At 36.0% G+C, this 16026-nt stretch overlaps 1 protein-coding gene across 1 annotated transcript in view; it reads left to right on the plus strand.

Moving 5' to 3' along the window:
• LOC127835023 (mitogen-activated protein kinase kinase kinase kinase 4-like) overlaps positions 1-15715 on the plus strand; it is a gene marked incomplete at its 5' end in the record, with an annotated part of 28589 nt that extends 12874 nt beyond the window's left edge. Inside the window, 10 exon segments of the mRNA XM_052361205.1 lie at positions 214-279; positions 817-962; positions 1284-1347; positions 1952-1975; positions 3854-3954; positions 5301-5450; positions 5788-5866; positions 6464-6544; positions 10895-11034; positions 11687-15715. Coding sequence (XP_052217165.1) covers positions 214-279; positions 817-962; positions 1284-1347; positions 1952-1975; positions 3854-3954; positions 5301-5450; positions 5788-5866; positions 6464-6544; positions 10895-11034; positions 11687-11770 — 935 coding nt within the window.
• Between the last annotated feature and the right edge of the window lie 311 nt (positions 15716-16026).

A 16026-nucleotide genomic window follows, 5' to 3' on the forward strand; every position in this document is an offset into this window, starting at 1 on the left:
GCGTGGCACCCGTTATGCGGTGCTCTTGTTTTACGATATTTTTATATACAATTTTGGTGGTATGAGTTTTAACTCTGTAGAATTTTCTGGCATTTTAAAATGTAAAAATTTAAATAAAAACTTGGATAAACATATATTGTGCTTATTAGTATTTCTGTTTGACACACCTACCTAGCTTTGACAAGTGACATAGCTGCACACTTTATTCTGCAGGTGTGAACCTCCTCATTGGCACAGACAGTAGTCTCATGTTACTGGACCGCAGCGGACAGGGAAAAGGTAGGCTTTTTTTATTGTCAAATGAAAGAAACTTTTAATTAGAAATAAGATCAACTGGTTTATGTTCTGCAATTAAGTGATCAATATAAGCCCAATCCCATACACAGTTTAGTGAATTGAATAGGTTTTGTAAGTTTGCTCAGACTGAGCTTTTAATATTGGTTTGCATTATTGTTGTATTAAATAAGCCAGTTATTTCTTAAAATATGTACATTTACCAAACATGTCCAATTATCTTTCCCTAAAATATTTTTGAATTTAAAGAAAGTATTTTCTGACAGAAAATCCTTTTAATGCGGCAATTGTCTTTCCTGATTAGCCTTTGTTGATTGCACAGGCTAATTTGGGACAACACTTTATGCACATGCCTTAAGCCAAAACACAGCTCAAATGTGTTATCTATATTACTGTGTAAGACTCGGCTGTTTCAAAGGGATGACAATGGTGGAAACACCTGGGGTAGGAAAATATACACTGGCTTATCTTGTATGACACTTTACGCACATGCATTAAGCCCATTTTGTTTATATTGTGCAGTGTACTCGCTGATCAGTCGACGCCGGTTCTCCCAGATGGAGGTGCTTGAGAACCAGAACATCCTGGTTACCATCAGTGGCAAGAAAAACAAGATCAGGGTCTACTATCTGTCATGGCTGAAATCCAAAATATTCAAATCTGAAGTGGTAAGAATTGTGTGTTTTTTAAAGGATATTTAATGTAAGTAATTCTCACGTTATTGTCGACCACCTGCAAAGTGTCATTCAAAGATTGTGTAAGTTAATTGTGACATAATCTCTTAAGGCTTATTAGTAGCACAATGGAGGCATGATCTTTTAACTTTCTTATTCATTTGTTCATCGTCAATATTGTTATACTAGTTATTTGTACACATTATCTTAGAAATATGGTATGTGTTTAATCTTTGGTTGTTAAAAGCCCCTATCACACTAATGTAATTTGTATGTCATAATACCCACTGAGGTTTTCATGTTGTCTTCTACCAGAATGACAAGCGCAATGGCTGGGTCAATGTGGGGGAACTGGAGGGCTGTGTGCACTTCAAGATAGGTAAGTATGCAAAGACAGAGCAACTCAAGTAGTCCTTTACAAAACACAGCAATGGTGTTGGTATACATTGTGGGTGGGCATTTCATTTTTTTGTACCAAGTTACTTTTATATACAAATTTTTAAATGTATTAACTTTTTAAGCATGACACTAGGATGCCAAACTTGATCCAGATTATCAATAATCTAATTACCTCACTGACTTGAGAAAACCCAAAACAATAATTATAATTAGTTCATGTTTCATATAATCAGAAACCCAACAATATCATTAATTCGACAAGGGAAAGATCAGCTTTACAACAGTCATAGCTAGAAACTTAAAAGATATAACACATCTAAAGACTGGTGGAAAATTCTCAAATCGTTAAATACTGAACCTAATTATAATATAAACACGCCAGTCATAAATCCTGTTGACAATTAAACTGTTACTGATTGTTTTGAAAAGGAAAACATTCTTAATAGATTCATTCAAAGTCAACAATAATTAACATCAATAATGTGGGCAATCCAGAGCACACTTATGAACCAATTGCTAACTCATTCTGTACAGACTTATTACTGCCCCTTTTGATATCCATGATATCCTCAAGTCCCTTTCAGATGACAAAGTGACAAGACCTTACGGTATAGTTAACTACATTTTAAAAGAATGTTGATCTGAACTGTCCACTCCTTTATTTGACTTCCTTAACTTCTTACTTAACTAATGTATTATGCCAAGCTCTTGGAAAGAAGCAAATGTCACTGCAATTTAAAAAAAAAGGTGATCCAAAAGTAGCAAGTAATTTGACTTCTTAACAGGATCGCAAAAGTTGCTTGAAAAAATAATTTTTAACACATGTACAATCACTATGCAAGTACCAAAATATCAACCTCATTTCATTCTGGATTATTGCTAGGGTACTCAAATATCAACCATATATGATGCCTTTTGCAAACCTCTTGACAATTGATTATTGGTTTAAGCTGTCGTTTTTGACAGAAGTAAAGCCTTTGACCAAGTCTGGCATCAATGTCTCTTACTACAACTCACTGCTTTTTGTAACCGTGTGAAGTTACTCTCTTGGATTTAAAATTGTCTTAATTGTATACGTAAATAAGTAGTATTTTCAGGGGCCATTTCTAACTTTGCTACACGAATGAGAGATTGGGGTTCCCCAGGGCTCTATACTAGATTCACTGTTGCTTTGTATTTGTATAAAGAATATTGTTAATGACATCCCTGATCCCACATCACTTAAACCTACCATTTAAATGCAATATTACAAAACCATATCAACAAAGTATCTAATCAGGCCTTTAAATTGCAGGTCTTATTAAATAAATCTAAGTCAGAAACATTCACATCCAACAGGAAGCAACAACCATATCAACATGACTTCACAATTCTTGCTTCACCAATATCTGTTGTTAGCATCTTAGCTGCGAACAAAAAATTGTGGCCTATCAATTCAAGTGTTGCTATTGAACAATCACTGTTAATTCATATGTACCTTTTATGATGAAATTAGCAGTGCATTAATTAACACTATTTCAAGTATAACCATCAATGTTGACCTGGATACAAATCTTTTTAGATGAACATATCTCAAATGAAAAGTAAAATTTGCAAATATTTTTGTGTCCAACAATAAAATCTGGCATTTTTCCAAACAATCTGTTACTGACTCAGTCTATTCCTGGCATGAACAATTCTTCATACTCAAATTTCATATTCAATACTTATCATATTAATCACGTTAAATTCTTATTTCTGGCATATCATATGTAAACTAGTATGAAAACACATTCCTTTAATGCGTAAATATTACTGCAATTTGAGCAACTATATAAGAATTATATCTTTCGTTTCAATCATTTCAATTCCTCTTTCTTAAACTGATTGTATTGTGCATGATTGGTTTGCACTGTAATTGACAAAGGATGTAAGTCATGTTTGCACACATAATATGAGCCACGTTCTGAGAAAACTGGGCTTAATGCATGTGCATAAAGTGTTGTCCCAGATTAGTCTGTGCAGTCTGCACAGGCTAATCAGGGACGACACTTTCCGTTTTTATGGTATTTTTTGTTTCAAGGAAGTCCCTCCTTACCGAAAATCAAGTTTAGGCGGAAAGTGTCGTCCCTGATTTGCCTGTGCGGACTGCACAGGCTAATCTGGGATGACACTTTACGCACATGCATTAAGCCCAGTTTTCTTAGAACACGACCCATATATTGAACTTGTGCCAGGAGTTTCTGAATGACAACTAGTTTACAGCATTTATAAAATACTACTGTAAGGTGGTATAAGATTGTATCATCTCTAGAAAAACAAGCATAGGGTCAAAGTATTATATCTTTTGTAGACATAGTAACAAGTTTATAAAACAGTTTCATAGTCAGTCCTCAAGATTTAAATATCAAGTTTGTACTGATGTAACTATCTGTGTTCTTATTTTCAGTGAAGTATGAGAAGATCATGTTCGTACTTCAGTAATTGTGTGTGTCATTTTTTTTTAGTGAAGTATGAGAAGATCAAATTCCTTGTGATTGCCCTAAAGGAGAGTATAGAGATCTACGCTTGGGCACCAAAACCTTACCACAAGTTCATGGCCTTCAAGGTTTGCAACTTAACCCTACCACAATTTGTTATGTACCCAAAGCCCTTTTCAAGTTTGTTTGTTGCAAACACTTCAAGTTTGCATGTCACCAAACCCAACATGAAAAGTTTAAAATAAGCAAAACCCTACCTTCTGGGTAAGTAACAAAACCCCCAGCAGTAGTTTGTCTGTCCCCAATCCCCACAGCTTAAGTGTTTAAGTTACAAAACAGGATCCCAATCACCAGTTCATGGCATCTAAGGCATGTAACCCAATCCTCCCATGTGTTCATGGCCTCAAAGGTATATCACTTAACCCCACCACAAGTTCATGGCCTTCAAAGTATGTCACTAAACCCCACCACAAGTTCATGGTCTTCAAGGTATGCCATTTAACCCCACCAAAAGTTCATGGTCGTCAAAGCATGTCACTTAACCCCACCACAAGTTCATGGTCTTCAAGGTATGTCACTTAACCCCGCAAAAAGTTCATGGTCTTCAAGGTTTGTTACTTAACCCCACCACAAGTTTATGGTCTTCAAGGTATGTCACTTAACCCCGCCAAAAGTTCATGGTCTTCAAGGTATGTCACTTAACCCCACCACAAGTTCATGGCCTTCAAGGTATGTCACCAAACTTACCACAAGGTCATGGCCTTCAAGGTATGTCACCAAACTTACCACAAATTCATGGTCTTCAAGGTATGTCCCTTAGCTCCACCACAAGTTCATGGTCTTCAAGGTATGTCACTTAACCCCACCACAAGTTCGTGGTCTTCAAGATATGTCACTTAACCCCACCACAAGTTTATGGCCTTCAAGGTATGTCACCAAACCTTACCACAAGTTCATGGCTTTCAAGGTATGTCACCAAACCCTGACACAAGTTCATGGTTGTCCAGGTATATCACCAAACCCTACCAAAAGCTCTTGTGTCATTAAACCTTACCAAAACTCCATTGCCTTTCAGGATATGTAACCATTTCAAACGTTTCTATATCAGCCTTTGGCACAAACCCTTTATAAGTAAAAAATCCCTACCTAAAGGTCATAAGTTTTAAGTTTGACATCCCAAATATCATTCCTTAAACTTAGTATTTAAAATTTGAATTAATTTTAATTTCAGAAAGTAAAGCTTTTGTTCAAATTGATGCAATGGGCTTTCCAAACCTTATAGTATGAAAGACAAAGAATACAAAAAAATTAGAAAAGAAAATTCACAGCCTTAAGACACTGAAACTATCCCATTAAATTGTGCATACAAGTATCTTTTCAATTTTCCTTAAGTACATTCTCCTACTACCTATGTTCCTTTAAAGTACATCTCGGTTTACGTTGCTGTTATTCAAACATGTACCATTTCTTGCAGTCTTTCGGTGACCTGGCCCAGAAACCCCAGATTGTTGACCTCACAGTTGAGGAAGGTCAAAGGTTAAAGGTCCTGTATGGGTCAAAGTACGGGTTCCATGCCGTGGATGTGGACACAGCCTCTGTGTATGACCTGTACATTCCACAGCATGTAAGTTTTGAACATTCAGTCTTCTTAAATTAACTGCTGTTATCCAAAACGGTGAATCTTAATGCAATGGTAGTAACCAATTCAAGCATAGTAACAATTTTAAAAATGTTGATTTGTTAAAGCATATACATTTCTGCATTGCTACTAGCCTTACCATAAACATTGCTGAATTTCTACTAGCCTTGCATGCCTGATTAAATACATTCAATTTGCTAGATTTACCATACATTGTATGATTTATATTTCTTAATTTCTCCTAGCTTGACAATGTTCATTTCTAGATTTGAAAGGAAATTTTAATTAGAATGCATAATATTTTGTGTTGTTTTTGTTTCAGACACATGGACCGATTGTTCCTCACTCAATTGTTATACTGCCAAACACCAATGGAATGCAGTTGCTTTTATGCTATGACAGTAAGTCTATCACTCAGTTTATACTTGTAACATTTAACTATTTATTATAAATCCTTACCAAAAAAAAAGATAAACAATAGTGAGCATTAGAAAGAAGTTAACTATTGGAAAAATTGCATCAGATGTCTTACCAAATAAAAAAATGATGAAAAAACGGTTGCATCTACAATACACTTAGAATGCTTTATTTAAAAATAATTGAAAACCAAGCGGCTTGTTCATTAGGATTGAATTTCTTACCCAAAGTGTGATGAGTTGTTCAAAGATAACGACAGTCATTAAGACTGCATTTATAAATTCAAGATATTAGAAGAAAACATTAAGACTGCATTAATTATTCTTAAGAAATTTATACTTAAATTATTACTTATCATTCGCAATGCAGTTTACTGTGGCAGATTAATGACAGACATTTTAAGAGCTCATATCGATAAGAAACTGAACCATGAATTATCTGCCTTTGTACATTTAGGTAAAATTTACACCTATTTAAGTGAAACTTTAACCTTTAAGTATGGTCTGTACAAAAGTAAGTCAATAAGTATTAAGTAAGCAGTCAACCAATATAAGTAAGGTAAATGATTGTTTGTTCCACAGATGAGGGAGTGTATATTGATTCCAATGGCAAGGTCACGAAGAATGTAGTTCTACAGTGGGGGGAACTGCCAACATCTGTTGGTAAGTAGGACTTGCACCAGCACGTGTGCATGGTATTGATGTCTTATTACTGTGCTTTTTATCCCCCGCCATAGGCAGAGAGATATTGTTTTGGCATTGTCTGTCCGTCTTCCCGTCCGTCCGGCACTTTTGTGTCCGGAGCCATATCTTGGAAGTGCTTTGGCAGATTTCATTGAAACTTGGTATGAGCATATATATCGATAATAGGATGATGCACGCCAAATGGCATTGTTACTGTACACCATCTGATAATAACGGAGTTATGGCCCTTTGTATCTTGAAAAATGCTTTTTTGAGTGTCAAATATAACACTTTTTTGTCGAGAAGCATATCGGCGGGGGATATCAATTAAAAAAATTTGCTTGTTATTATGCCCCCAACAAGCGGCATATAGTTTCGCACTGTCCGTCAGTCGGTCGGCCAGTCTGTCTGTCTGTCCGTCCGTCACACTTTTCATGTCCGCTCTTAATTTCTAGTAGTTCTCATCTGATCTTCACCAAACATGGTCAGAAGTTGTATCTAGATAATGTCTAGGCCAAGTTCGAACATGGGTAGTGCCAGGCCATAAACAAGGTCATGGGGTCACTTAGTGCATTTCAAACATTCATCATGGTGTCCGCTCTCTAATTCAAGTAGTTTTTATCCGATCTTATCCAAACTTGGTCAGAATTTGTAACTAGATAACGTCCACGCCAAGTTCGAACATGGGCCATGCTGGGCAAAAAACTAGGTCACAGGGTCACTTAGTGCGTTCAGCATGGTGTCCGCTCTCTAACTCAAGTATTTTTCATCCAATCTTCACCAAACTTGGTCACAAGTTTTATCTAGATAATGTCTAGGCCAAGTTTGAACATGGGCCATGCCGGGAGAAAAAACACTTATGGCGTATCATGGCAGCCTAATTTGCTCCCTGACCCTACACACAGGGCTGTTATTCTTGAAAAAAAAATATCAAGAAATTTTTATGTCCCCCACTATAGTAGTGGGGGACATATTGATTTTGCCCTGTCTGTTGGTCTGTCTGTTGGTCTGTTGGTCTGTCTGTTGGTCTGTCTGTTTGCGCCAACTTTAACATTTTGCAATAACTTTTGCTATATTGAAGATAGCAACTTGATATTTGGCATGCATGTTTCTCATGAAGCTGCACATTTTGAGTGGTGAAAGGTCAAGGTCAAGGTCATCCTTCAAGGTCAGAGGTCAAATATATGTGGCCAAAATCGCTCATTTTATGAATACTTTTGCAATATTGAAGATAGCAACTTGATATTTGGCATGCATGTGTATCTCATGGAGCTGCACATTTTGAGTGGTGAAAGGTCAAGGTCATCCTTCAAGGTCAGAGGTCAATTATATGTGGCCAAAATCGCTCATTTTATGAATACTTTTGCAATATTGAAGATAGCAACTTGATATTTTGCATGCATGTGCATCTCATGGAGCTGCTCATTTTGAGTGGTGAAAGGTCAAGGTCATCCTTCAAGGTCAGAGGTCAAATATATGTGGCCCAAATCGCTTATTTTATTAATACTTTTGCAATATTGAAGATAGCAACTTGATATTTGGCATGCATGTATATCTCATGGAGCTGCACATTTTGAGTGGTGAAAGGTCAAGGTCATCCTTCACAAGGTCAAGGTCATCCTACAATGTCAAACATCATATAGGGGGACATTGTGTTTCACAAACACATCTTGTTTACAATTTGTGTTAGCTATTGCGGTTTTAAGTATGTGTTCTTGTATGGACATTACCAGAATCTGTAATTTAGTAACAATAATATATACTCTGAGATATGCATTCAGCTTAAATGTGCTACGTGTCATGAAAAAGACTGCCCTAGAAACAAGTACAATGTAATCAACGCTTTGCTTTAGTAAGTATAAGAAAATGTGTTTTTTCTACCGTTGACAAGAAGATACGTGCATTCCTGTTATTTGCATGCAAAGAATTGGCAGAAAAAAACATCTACACACTGCAGCAGATGACATATGTAACAAACAATAACATTTAAATATTGAACACCTGTTATGCAGCAAACTAATAGTTTAATAAAATAAAAGCGATGTATATCTCAAAAACATTTACACAGTTGTGCTTTTATGTAGTGACAAAGTTACAGTTGGGGGCATCTTTGTAGTGTGGACACATTTCTTGTTAAATGTGACAAGGTATATTGATATGCTAACTGTGGTTAATCTGTTACTGAAATTGTTCTTTGGAGACATTCAGAAACTTATTTGCAAAGTTATTATCTTCATCACATTTAAGATCTCTACACAAACTTGGATTGGGCATATATGTATTACAGGCCTGTCTTGTTTTCATGTGTGCACGTATTCAAATAACATGGTCACCGTTAATTGTGACGAATGTCTTGGTGAGATTGAATTTTAAGTGAAGACCTCCATTCATTTCCTTCCAATGTGGTACCAGCATGTTCATATATTCACGTGTCAGTTCACATATATAGTGGTTTCCACATTGGACCATATTCATATACCCATATGTCAGTTAACATAGTGCCTGTATACACATTGGACTACAGTAAGGCTACAAGTATGTGGCTTTGGTGAGCTGGTCATTATTGATGGCCTGCCTCAGTTGATGCAATATTTCTGCCTTTACTCGTATTGCCCATCATTCTATCAGACACCTTTAATATGCCCCTCCCCCTCCAAAGCATCGGTATGCAGAAGTCAAAAAGTAAATGAATTGAGTTTACTGTTTATGTTAAAACCAACATTGCTTACTATGTTACATGTACCTTGTTACTCCCTTCTCTTATTTCAGTGTAGATCGGTTCAGGTCAGATCATGGTAGCTCCCTTCTCTTATTTCGGTGTAGATCGGTACAGGCCAGATCATGGTAGCTCCCTTCTCTTATTTCAGCAAACATCGGTACAGGCCAGATCATGGTAGCTCCCTTCTCTTATTTTAGCATAGATCGGTACAGGCCAGATCATGGTAGCTCCCTTCACTTATTTCAGCATGCATCGGTACAGGCCAGATCATGGTAGCTCCCTTCTCTTAGTTCAGCTTAGATCGGTACAGGCCAGATCATGGTAGCCCCCTTCACTTAGTTCAGCTAAGATCGGTACAGGCCAGATCATGGTAGCCCCCTTCTCTTATTTCAGCGTACATCGGTACAGGCCAGATCATGGTAGCTCCCTTCTCTTATTTCAGCATACATCGGTACAAGCCAGATCATGGTAGCTCCCTTCTCTTATTTCAACGTACATTGGTACATGCCAGATCATGGAGCTCCCTTCTCTTATTTCAGCGTACATTGGTACATGCCAGATCATGGTAGCTCCCTTCTCTTTTTCAGCGTAGATCGGTACATGTTAGATCATGGTAGCTCCCTTCTCTTATTTCAGCACACATCAGTACAGGCCAGATTATGGTATATCACTTCTCTTATTTCAGCATACATCGGTACAGGTCAGATCGTGGTATTTCACTTCTCTTATTTCAGCATACATCGGTACAGGCCAGATCATGGTAGTTTCCTTCTCTTATTTCAACGTACATTGGTACATGCCAGATCATGGAGCTCCCTTCTCTTATTTCAGCGTACATTGGTACAGGCCAGATCATGGTAGCCTCCTTCTCTTATGTCAGCGTACATTGGTTCAGGCCAGATCATGGTAGCTCCCTTCTCTTATTTCAGCATACATCGGTACATGCCAGATCATGGTAGCTCCCTTTAGTTCAGCTTAGATCGGTACAGGCCAGATCATGGTAGCCCCCTTCTCTTAGTTCAGCGTAGATAGGTACAGGCCAGATCATGGTAGCCCCCATCTCTTATTTCAGCGTACATCGGTACAGGCCAGATCATGGTAGCTCCCTTCTCTTATTTCAGCATACATCGGTACAGGCCAGATCATGGTAGCTCCCTTCTCTTATTTCAGCGTACATTGACACAGGCCAGATCATGGTAGCTCCCTTCTCTTATTTCAGCTTACATTGGTACATGCCAGATCATGGTAGCTCCCTTCTCTTTTTCAGCGTAGATCGGTACAGGTTAGATCATGGTAGCTCCCTTCTCTTATTTCAGCGCACATCAGTACAGGCCAGATTATGGTATATCACTTCTCTTATTTCAGCATACATCGGTACAGGTCAGATCGTGGTATTTCACTTCTCTTATTTCAGCATACATCGGTACAGGCCAGATCATGGTAGTTTCCTTCTCTTATTTCAGCGTACATTGATACAGGCCAGATCATGGTAGCTCCCTTCTCTTATTTCAGCGTACATTGGTACAGGTCAGATCATGGTAGCTCCCTTCTCTTATTTTAGCGTACATCGGTACAGGCCAGATCATGGTAGCTCCCTTCTCTTATTTCAGCATACATCGGTACAGGTCAGATCATGGGGTGGGGTAACAAGGCGATTGAAATCCGTGCTGTAGAGACTGGTCACCTAGATGGTGTCTTCATGCACAAAAAGGCTCAAAAGTTAAAATTCCTGTGTGAGAGAAATGACAAGGTATTGTACAACTCGTGTGACAAATATGCCTCCAACCTGTTATTCTTTCAAGAAAGTGGAACAATTATTTAGTTGCGAACTATCTATTGAAACTTGACTATAGTAAAGGCTTATTACTGCCTAAATTTACACAATTTCATCATTAGTTCTGACAGGTTATATTCCTCACAAGAATGCTTTGGTTGGTATCAAATTCAAAATCTTCAGTTCTTAAGGCTAATATAATACTAATTACACAACTGAAATTGTATGTATTTTGCACATTAAATTCTAGGTCTTCCAAAAACTGTATGTTCAAAGTAATGTTTCTCCTTTCTATGGTTTATATACGTATGATCTTATCTTATGTTTGTGTTGGGCATTTTGCCCTTGGCTTAAGAGCTTGTTGGTGCCAGGGCATAAGCACGAAGAAATCACAGGGGGTTTAATGCATGTGCGTAAAGTGTCATCCCCAGTCCGCACAGGCTAATCAGGGACGACACTTTCCACCCAAAGAGGATTTTTGCTAAGAACAGACTTTTGTTTACAAAAATATCATTAAAGCAGAAAGGGTTGTACTAATAAGCGCAGGCTAATCTGGAACGACATATACGCACATGCATTTAACCCTCTTTTTTCAGAGCACGACCAAAATATGATGTTTATTTTTCAGGTATTTTTCTCTTCAATGCGTTCAGGATCGTCTTGCCAGATATACTTCATGACATTAAGCAGACCTGGCTTAGCCAATTGGTGATGTGGTCATGAACAGACTATGACAATTCAGCCAATCAGAAAGCTTCTTACATATGTGCAATGTTTAGAGAGATATTTGACAATTGTTGGTGCAATCAAATGAATTGAACAATAAAAAGCAAGAGACGGTACAGAAATCAGTAGTTTGTGTTTTTGAGGGTCTGACATGGAGAGCATTGTTGAATGATGTGCTAGATGTGGTCTTAATCAGGCTTTAGCAATTTTAAGTATTTCATTGGCTGTTTCCATGGAGCTACTCATTTTATGTTAGAATACTAAATGATAATCAATTGTATTTCCAGTTGAATTGTTTTATTTACTAACTGTGCAAATGTTTGTATTCGATTGCAGTTGTAACTGATTGGTAATGCATTTGATCAGCTGCATTTATATTTTCTGGATTTGAATAACATTAGTTATCTAATATTGAAAATCATATTTCAAGATTTCAAGTGTTAGCTCAAATATGTAGTTATCCTTGTTGAGAAATATGTTAAATAATTGTATAATGTAACAAAATAATATAATTATATTAACAGTGTTAAAAGTGTATTGTGTACATGCGTTAACTTATGCATTCAACAGTTGTATAGAATTAGTTAGTGAACAGGTTACTTTATAACAAAACCACAAGTGCAAAGTGCAAGAGAGCTCAACATGATTTTATAGCAAGTAAGGAGATGTATTATATGTTGTTGCTTTGCAACAATTCTTTTATCTTATCAGGGGCATTAGGCATGAACATATGTTTTATGTTGTCTGACCTGCATTGTCTGACCAATAGATAGCCTTGCTTTATTCAAATTGACCAATCAGCATCAGTGTAGCTCTGATGTGATACCATATGAGATTGACCAATGAAAACAGGGTTTACAGATTGTAAACCAACAAATGAATAAGTGAAAGTGTTTTAGTTTGTATAGGTATGATTTGATTTGCAATTGTTCATTTGCATTGTACTCTATGCAACTGATTTATTTGATGCATAATCATATTCAATACAGCTGTGTTTTAACATTAAAACAATACCTTAGTAAATGCCAATTTTTTATTTGTGAAGGCTTCCATAATTTTATGAATTTCTATTCTAAATGTAGGTTGATTAAAGAAAGGAGAATTTTTCTATTTAAACAAAAAAACTCCTCGGTTTCAAGTGCTACCGTCTGGGCCAAATTTATTGTCAAGAGTTTGTCTGTAATAAAATTTTGTTTTGGGGAATTGACACATCTTGTGATAGTTGTAGTTTTATTTGATCGTTTATCAAAAGTGAATAAATACAACAGCGCTACCATTTGTTCACTCAGCTATTTCCAAGTTTGAAATGGTTGTTTCCTTGCAAATGAGGTTTGGTTATTTCAGTTTAAAAAAATACATTTTGTTCTAAATGGCTGTTAGTGTAATTGCTTAACATTTTTTCCAGCGCTATTTTTTTCTTTAATTAAAATAGCATGACAATATGTATTGAATAAGCTCACATATATTTGAAGCTTTTCTTGTATTGTTATTTTATGTAATCCTCCTTACTTAAGATGGTTCTTTATTAAAGCAATAACTGAATAATCATCATGTTGTTATGCCTAATCTGGAAATAGGTAAAAACCATTTGACTTACAAAACAATATCCTTGTTTTTGGATCCCAATTCTGCCTTTAAATCTGCCAATATGTAACTTCCATTTGACATATAAAACAAACGCTTTTTTGCGATGCATTATAATGTGGCCTGTCTTGTACATGTTTTCAATGCGCAGTCTCGCGTTTGTCCTCTAGTCACTTTGCTTGTATATTATGCTGGCTATTTAATTATGTGTTAACCTTGTAGTTGTTTTCTTTTTTCCATGTAACAATTTTATCCCTGGATATTTAGTTCAGTGTACAATTTACACGTCTTACAATTTTAATACTCTTTTTTTTTAGTTGTTAATTTCTCCTTGTATGGCATGATTAATTCAAATGTTGGTCATTTTCATTTATAGTAGTATATCAATGACTTTAAATCTATACATAGTATACAATATTAACTCAAACATGTGCAAATGTGAAAGAAGTACAAAATCCTATTTAAAAATTATACACATTGTCCTTTCATTTTCAAATTACCATGTTTGTAATGTTTGCTTCTTTACAAGATTTAATTACTTCGCTTTTTTTAAAATGAGTATCAAAATGGTTTGAAAAAGGTCAATCATTGATATTGTAAATGAAATCTGCAAAGAATAACGATATTAAAAAAAATGATTCCAACAAATAAAGTCTATTGAAAAATATGCTTTGCGTTAAGGGTTTATTTTGAATGAGTGCATATATAGATCAGCAACCCTTTAGTATAATTATACGAAGTACAATTCACAAATTCTTTCAACCAAGTTTTCAACAAAGCTAAACATCCTGATTATTGGAATCTTGTATGGCTGTTGAGCATTGTCAAACAGGAAGTTTCTTGTCTGTTCTATAAGTTTGCATTGGCCAATCTTCAAGAACTTTTAATATAGCATGTCTTCATGGAGATCTTACATGGGATTTAACTTGGGCCGTTGGGTAAACATGAAGTTCACAGTTACTTACATAAAAAAGGTTTCAGCTCAATAACTTCGGTTTCGGTGGAGTTTTATGCTTAAATTTTGTGTAGGTAGATCGGAAGCAGACCTTAAAGTGACTGCACAATTATTTAAATGAAAATAAAACTTCAAAAGCCTGCTTGCATATCATGACCATGTTTCTAATAATCATATAGTGTTTGCCCTAAGCAAGCAATAGAAATGTGCACAGAACTCATTTCTGATAAATTCTATGAAGTGAACAATTCTTGCCATGCTTATGAGAATACTGACCATGTCTCCCTATTTGATTTGTTATTGTATAAACAATGTAGGTTACTGATGTGCATTTTGGTGTATGTGTGATTTGTATATGGTCCATTTGTACAAATCTGTATGTTTGTAACTTGTATACATTTTTTTGAAACTGTTTTTTATTAATTTTCAATTTATAGCTCACCTGAGCACATTTTGCCTATGATGAGCTTTTGTGATCACCACTTGTCATGTTCTGATTCTTGAGTGGTTTTCAACTTTTAACTTATAATTTGTAACATTTTTGGTCAACACTTGATAACTAAATTAAAAAACTATTAAAAGCTGGTTAACACTTTCTGTCATATGTTATGCCCTATCTAGATAAAACTTCTGTCATAACATGTATCATACTTATTGCCCATTGATTAAACGTGGTCACAGACTTTTCATACCTTCAGATACCAAATCAAAGTTCCAAACTGGGGCATCATCAAAATGATTCCCCTGACCGTCCCGGTCATTGGGGGAAAATGAAGGACGAAGTCACAGACATCCTCCACCAGACAGATATTTTGTAGGCTGCTGAAAGTTACTCATCCATGGGGGCTGAAGTCCACTCTTTCACATTGTTCAGTCAGCTTTTCTTTTGATGGCCTCGAGTGAAACCTCCTATCATGCCCTGGAGCACAGTCTTGAAGTTGAGAATGCAAACTTCAAAAACTAAAATTTATTAACTCTCTAAATATCCAGTTATTGTTATGTTTTGATGATTTCTGACCTAACATTTTCAATTTTTCTTTACTTCATCAATATTTTCTTTTTCCTCATAACAAAGTCTCAGGTGAGCATCATAGGGCCCTTATGGTCTTCTTGCTTAAAAAATATGTTTCCATCAGAAAGCATGACTATTGAGCAAACCTCTATTTTTGTTTAAATAAGATCTTCCTTACTTTACAGTTCTATACACTTTTAAACATTTTTTTATCATTTTGACAAATTATTTTAGAGATATTTAGAACAGTTATTTTGTTCATTAATGTAGATCTAGTTGTTTTTATTTTCTACTTAAAAATTTATAAAGATATGAACACCTTGTTAAAGTCTTGGTAAATTGTAAGAAATAAACTTTGGAGAGACGATCTCAAAACCTGATACGACGTTGTGTATTAGTGTCTATCCCACTAGAGGCAACTTGATAAAGCAGTAACCTGGTCAAAAATGATCTTAAACCTGCACTTGGTGAGTCGGTCCGACCTTGTTAGGGCTATAACTGTGATAACACCAGAAAGATAAAGATTTTAAAGGACACACAATAACTAATGAACCTTTCTCATCCATACAATATATTTCAAAATTTACAAACCAGATGCCAGCAGTTCAGTTCTTTCCATAGATGTCTAAACATAATATAACAGAGTGATTCCCAAAACATCAGTTCAATCCAGATTCCAGCATAAACTATT

This window comes from Dreissena polymorpha, chromosome 6 (assembly GCF_020536995.1).
Source record: "Dreissena polymorpha isolate Duluth1 chromosome 6, UMN_Dpol_1.0, whole genome shotgun sequence".
Lineage (NCBI taxonomy): Eukaryota > Metazoa > Mollusca > Bivalvia > Myida > Dreissenidae > Dreissena > Dreissena polymorpha.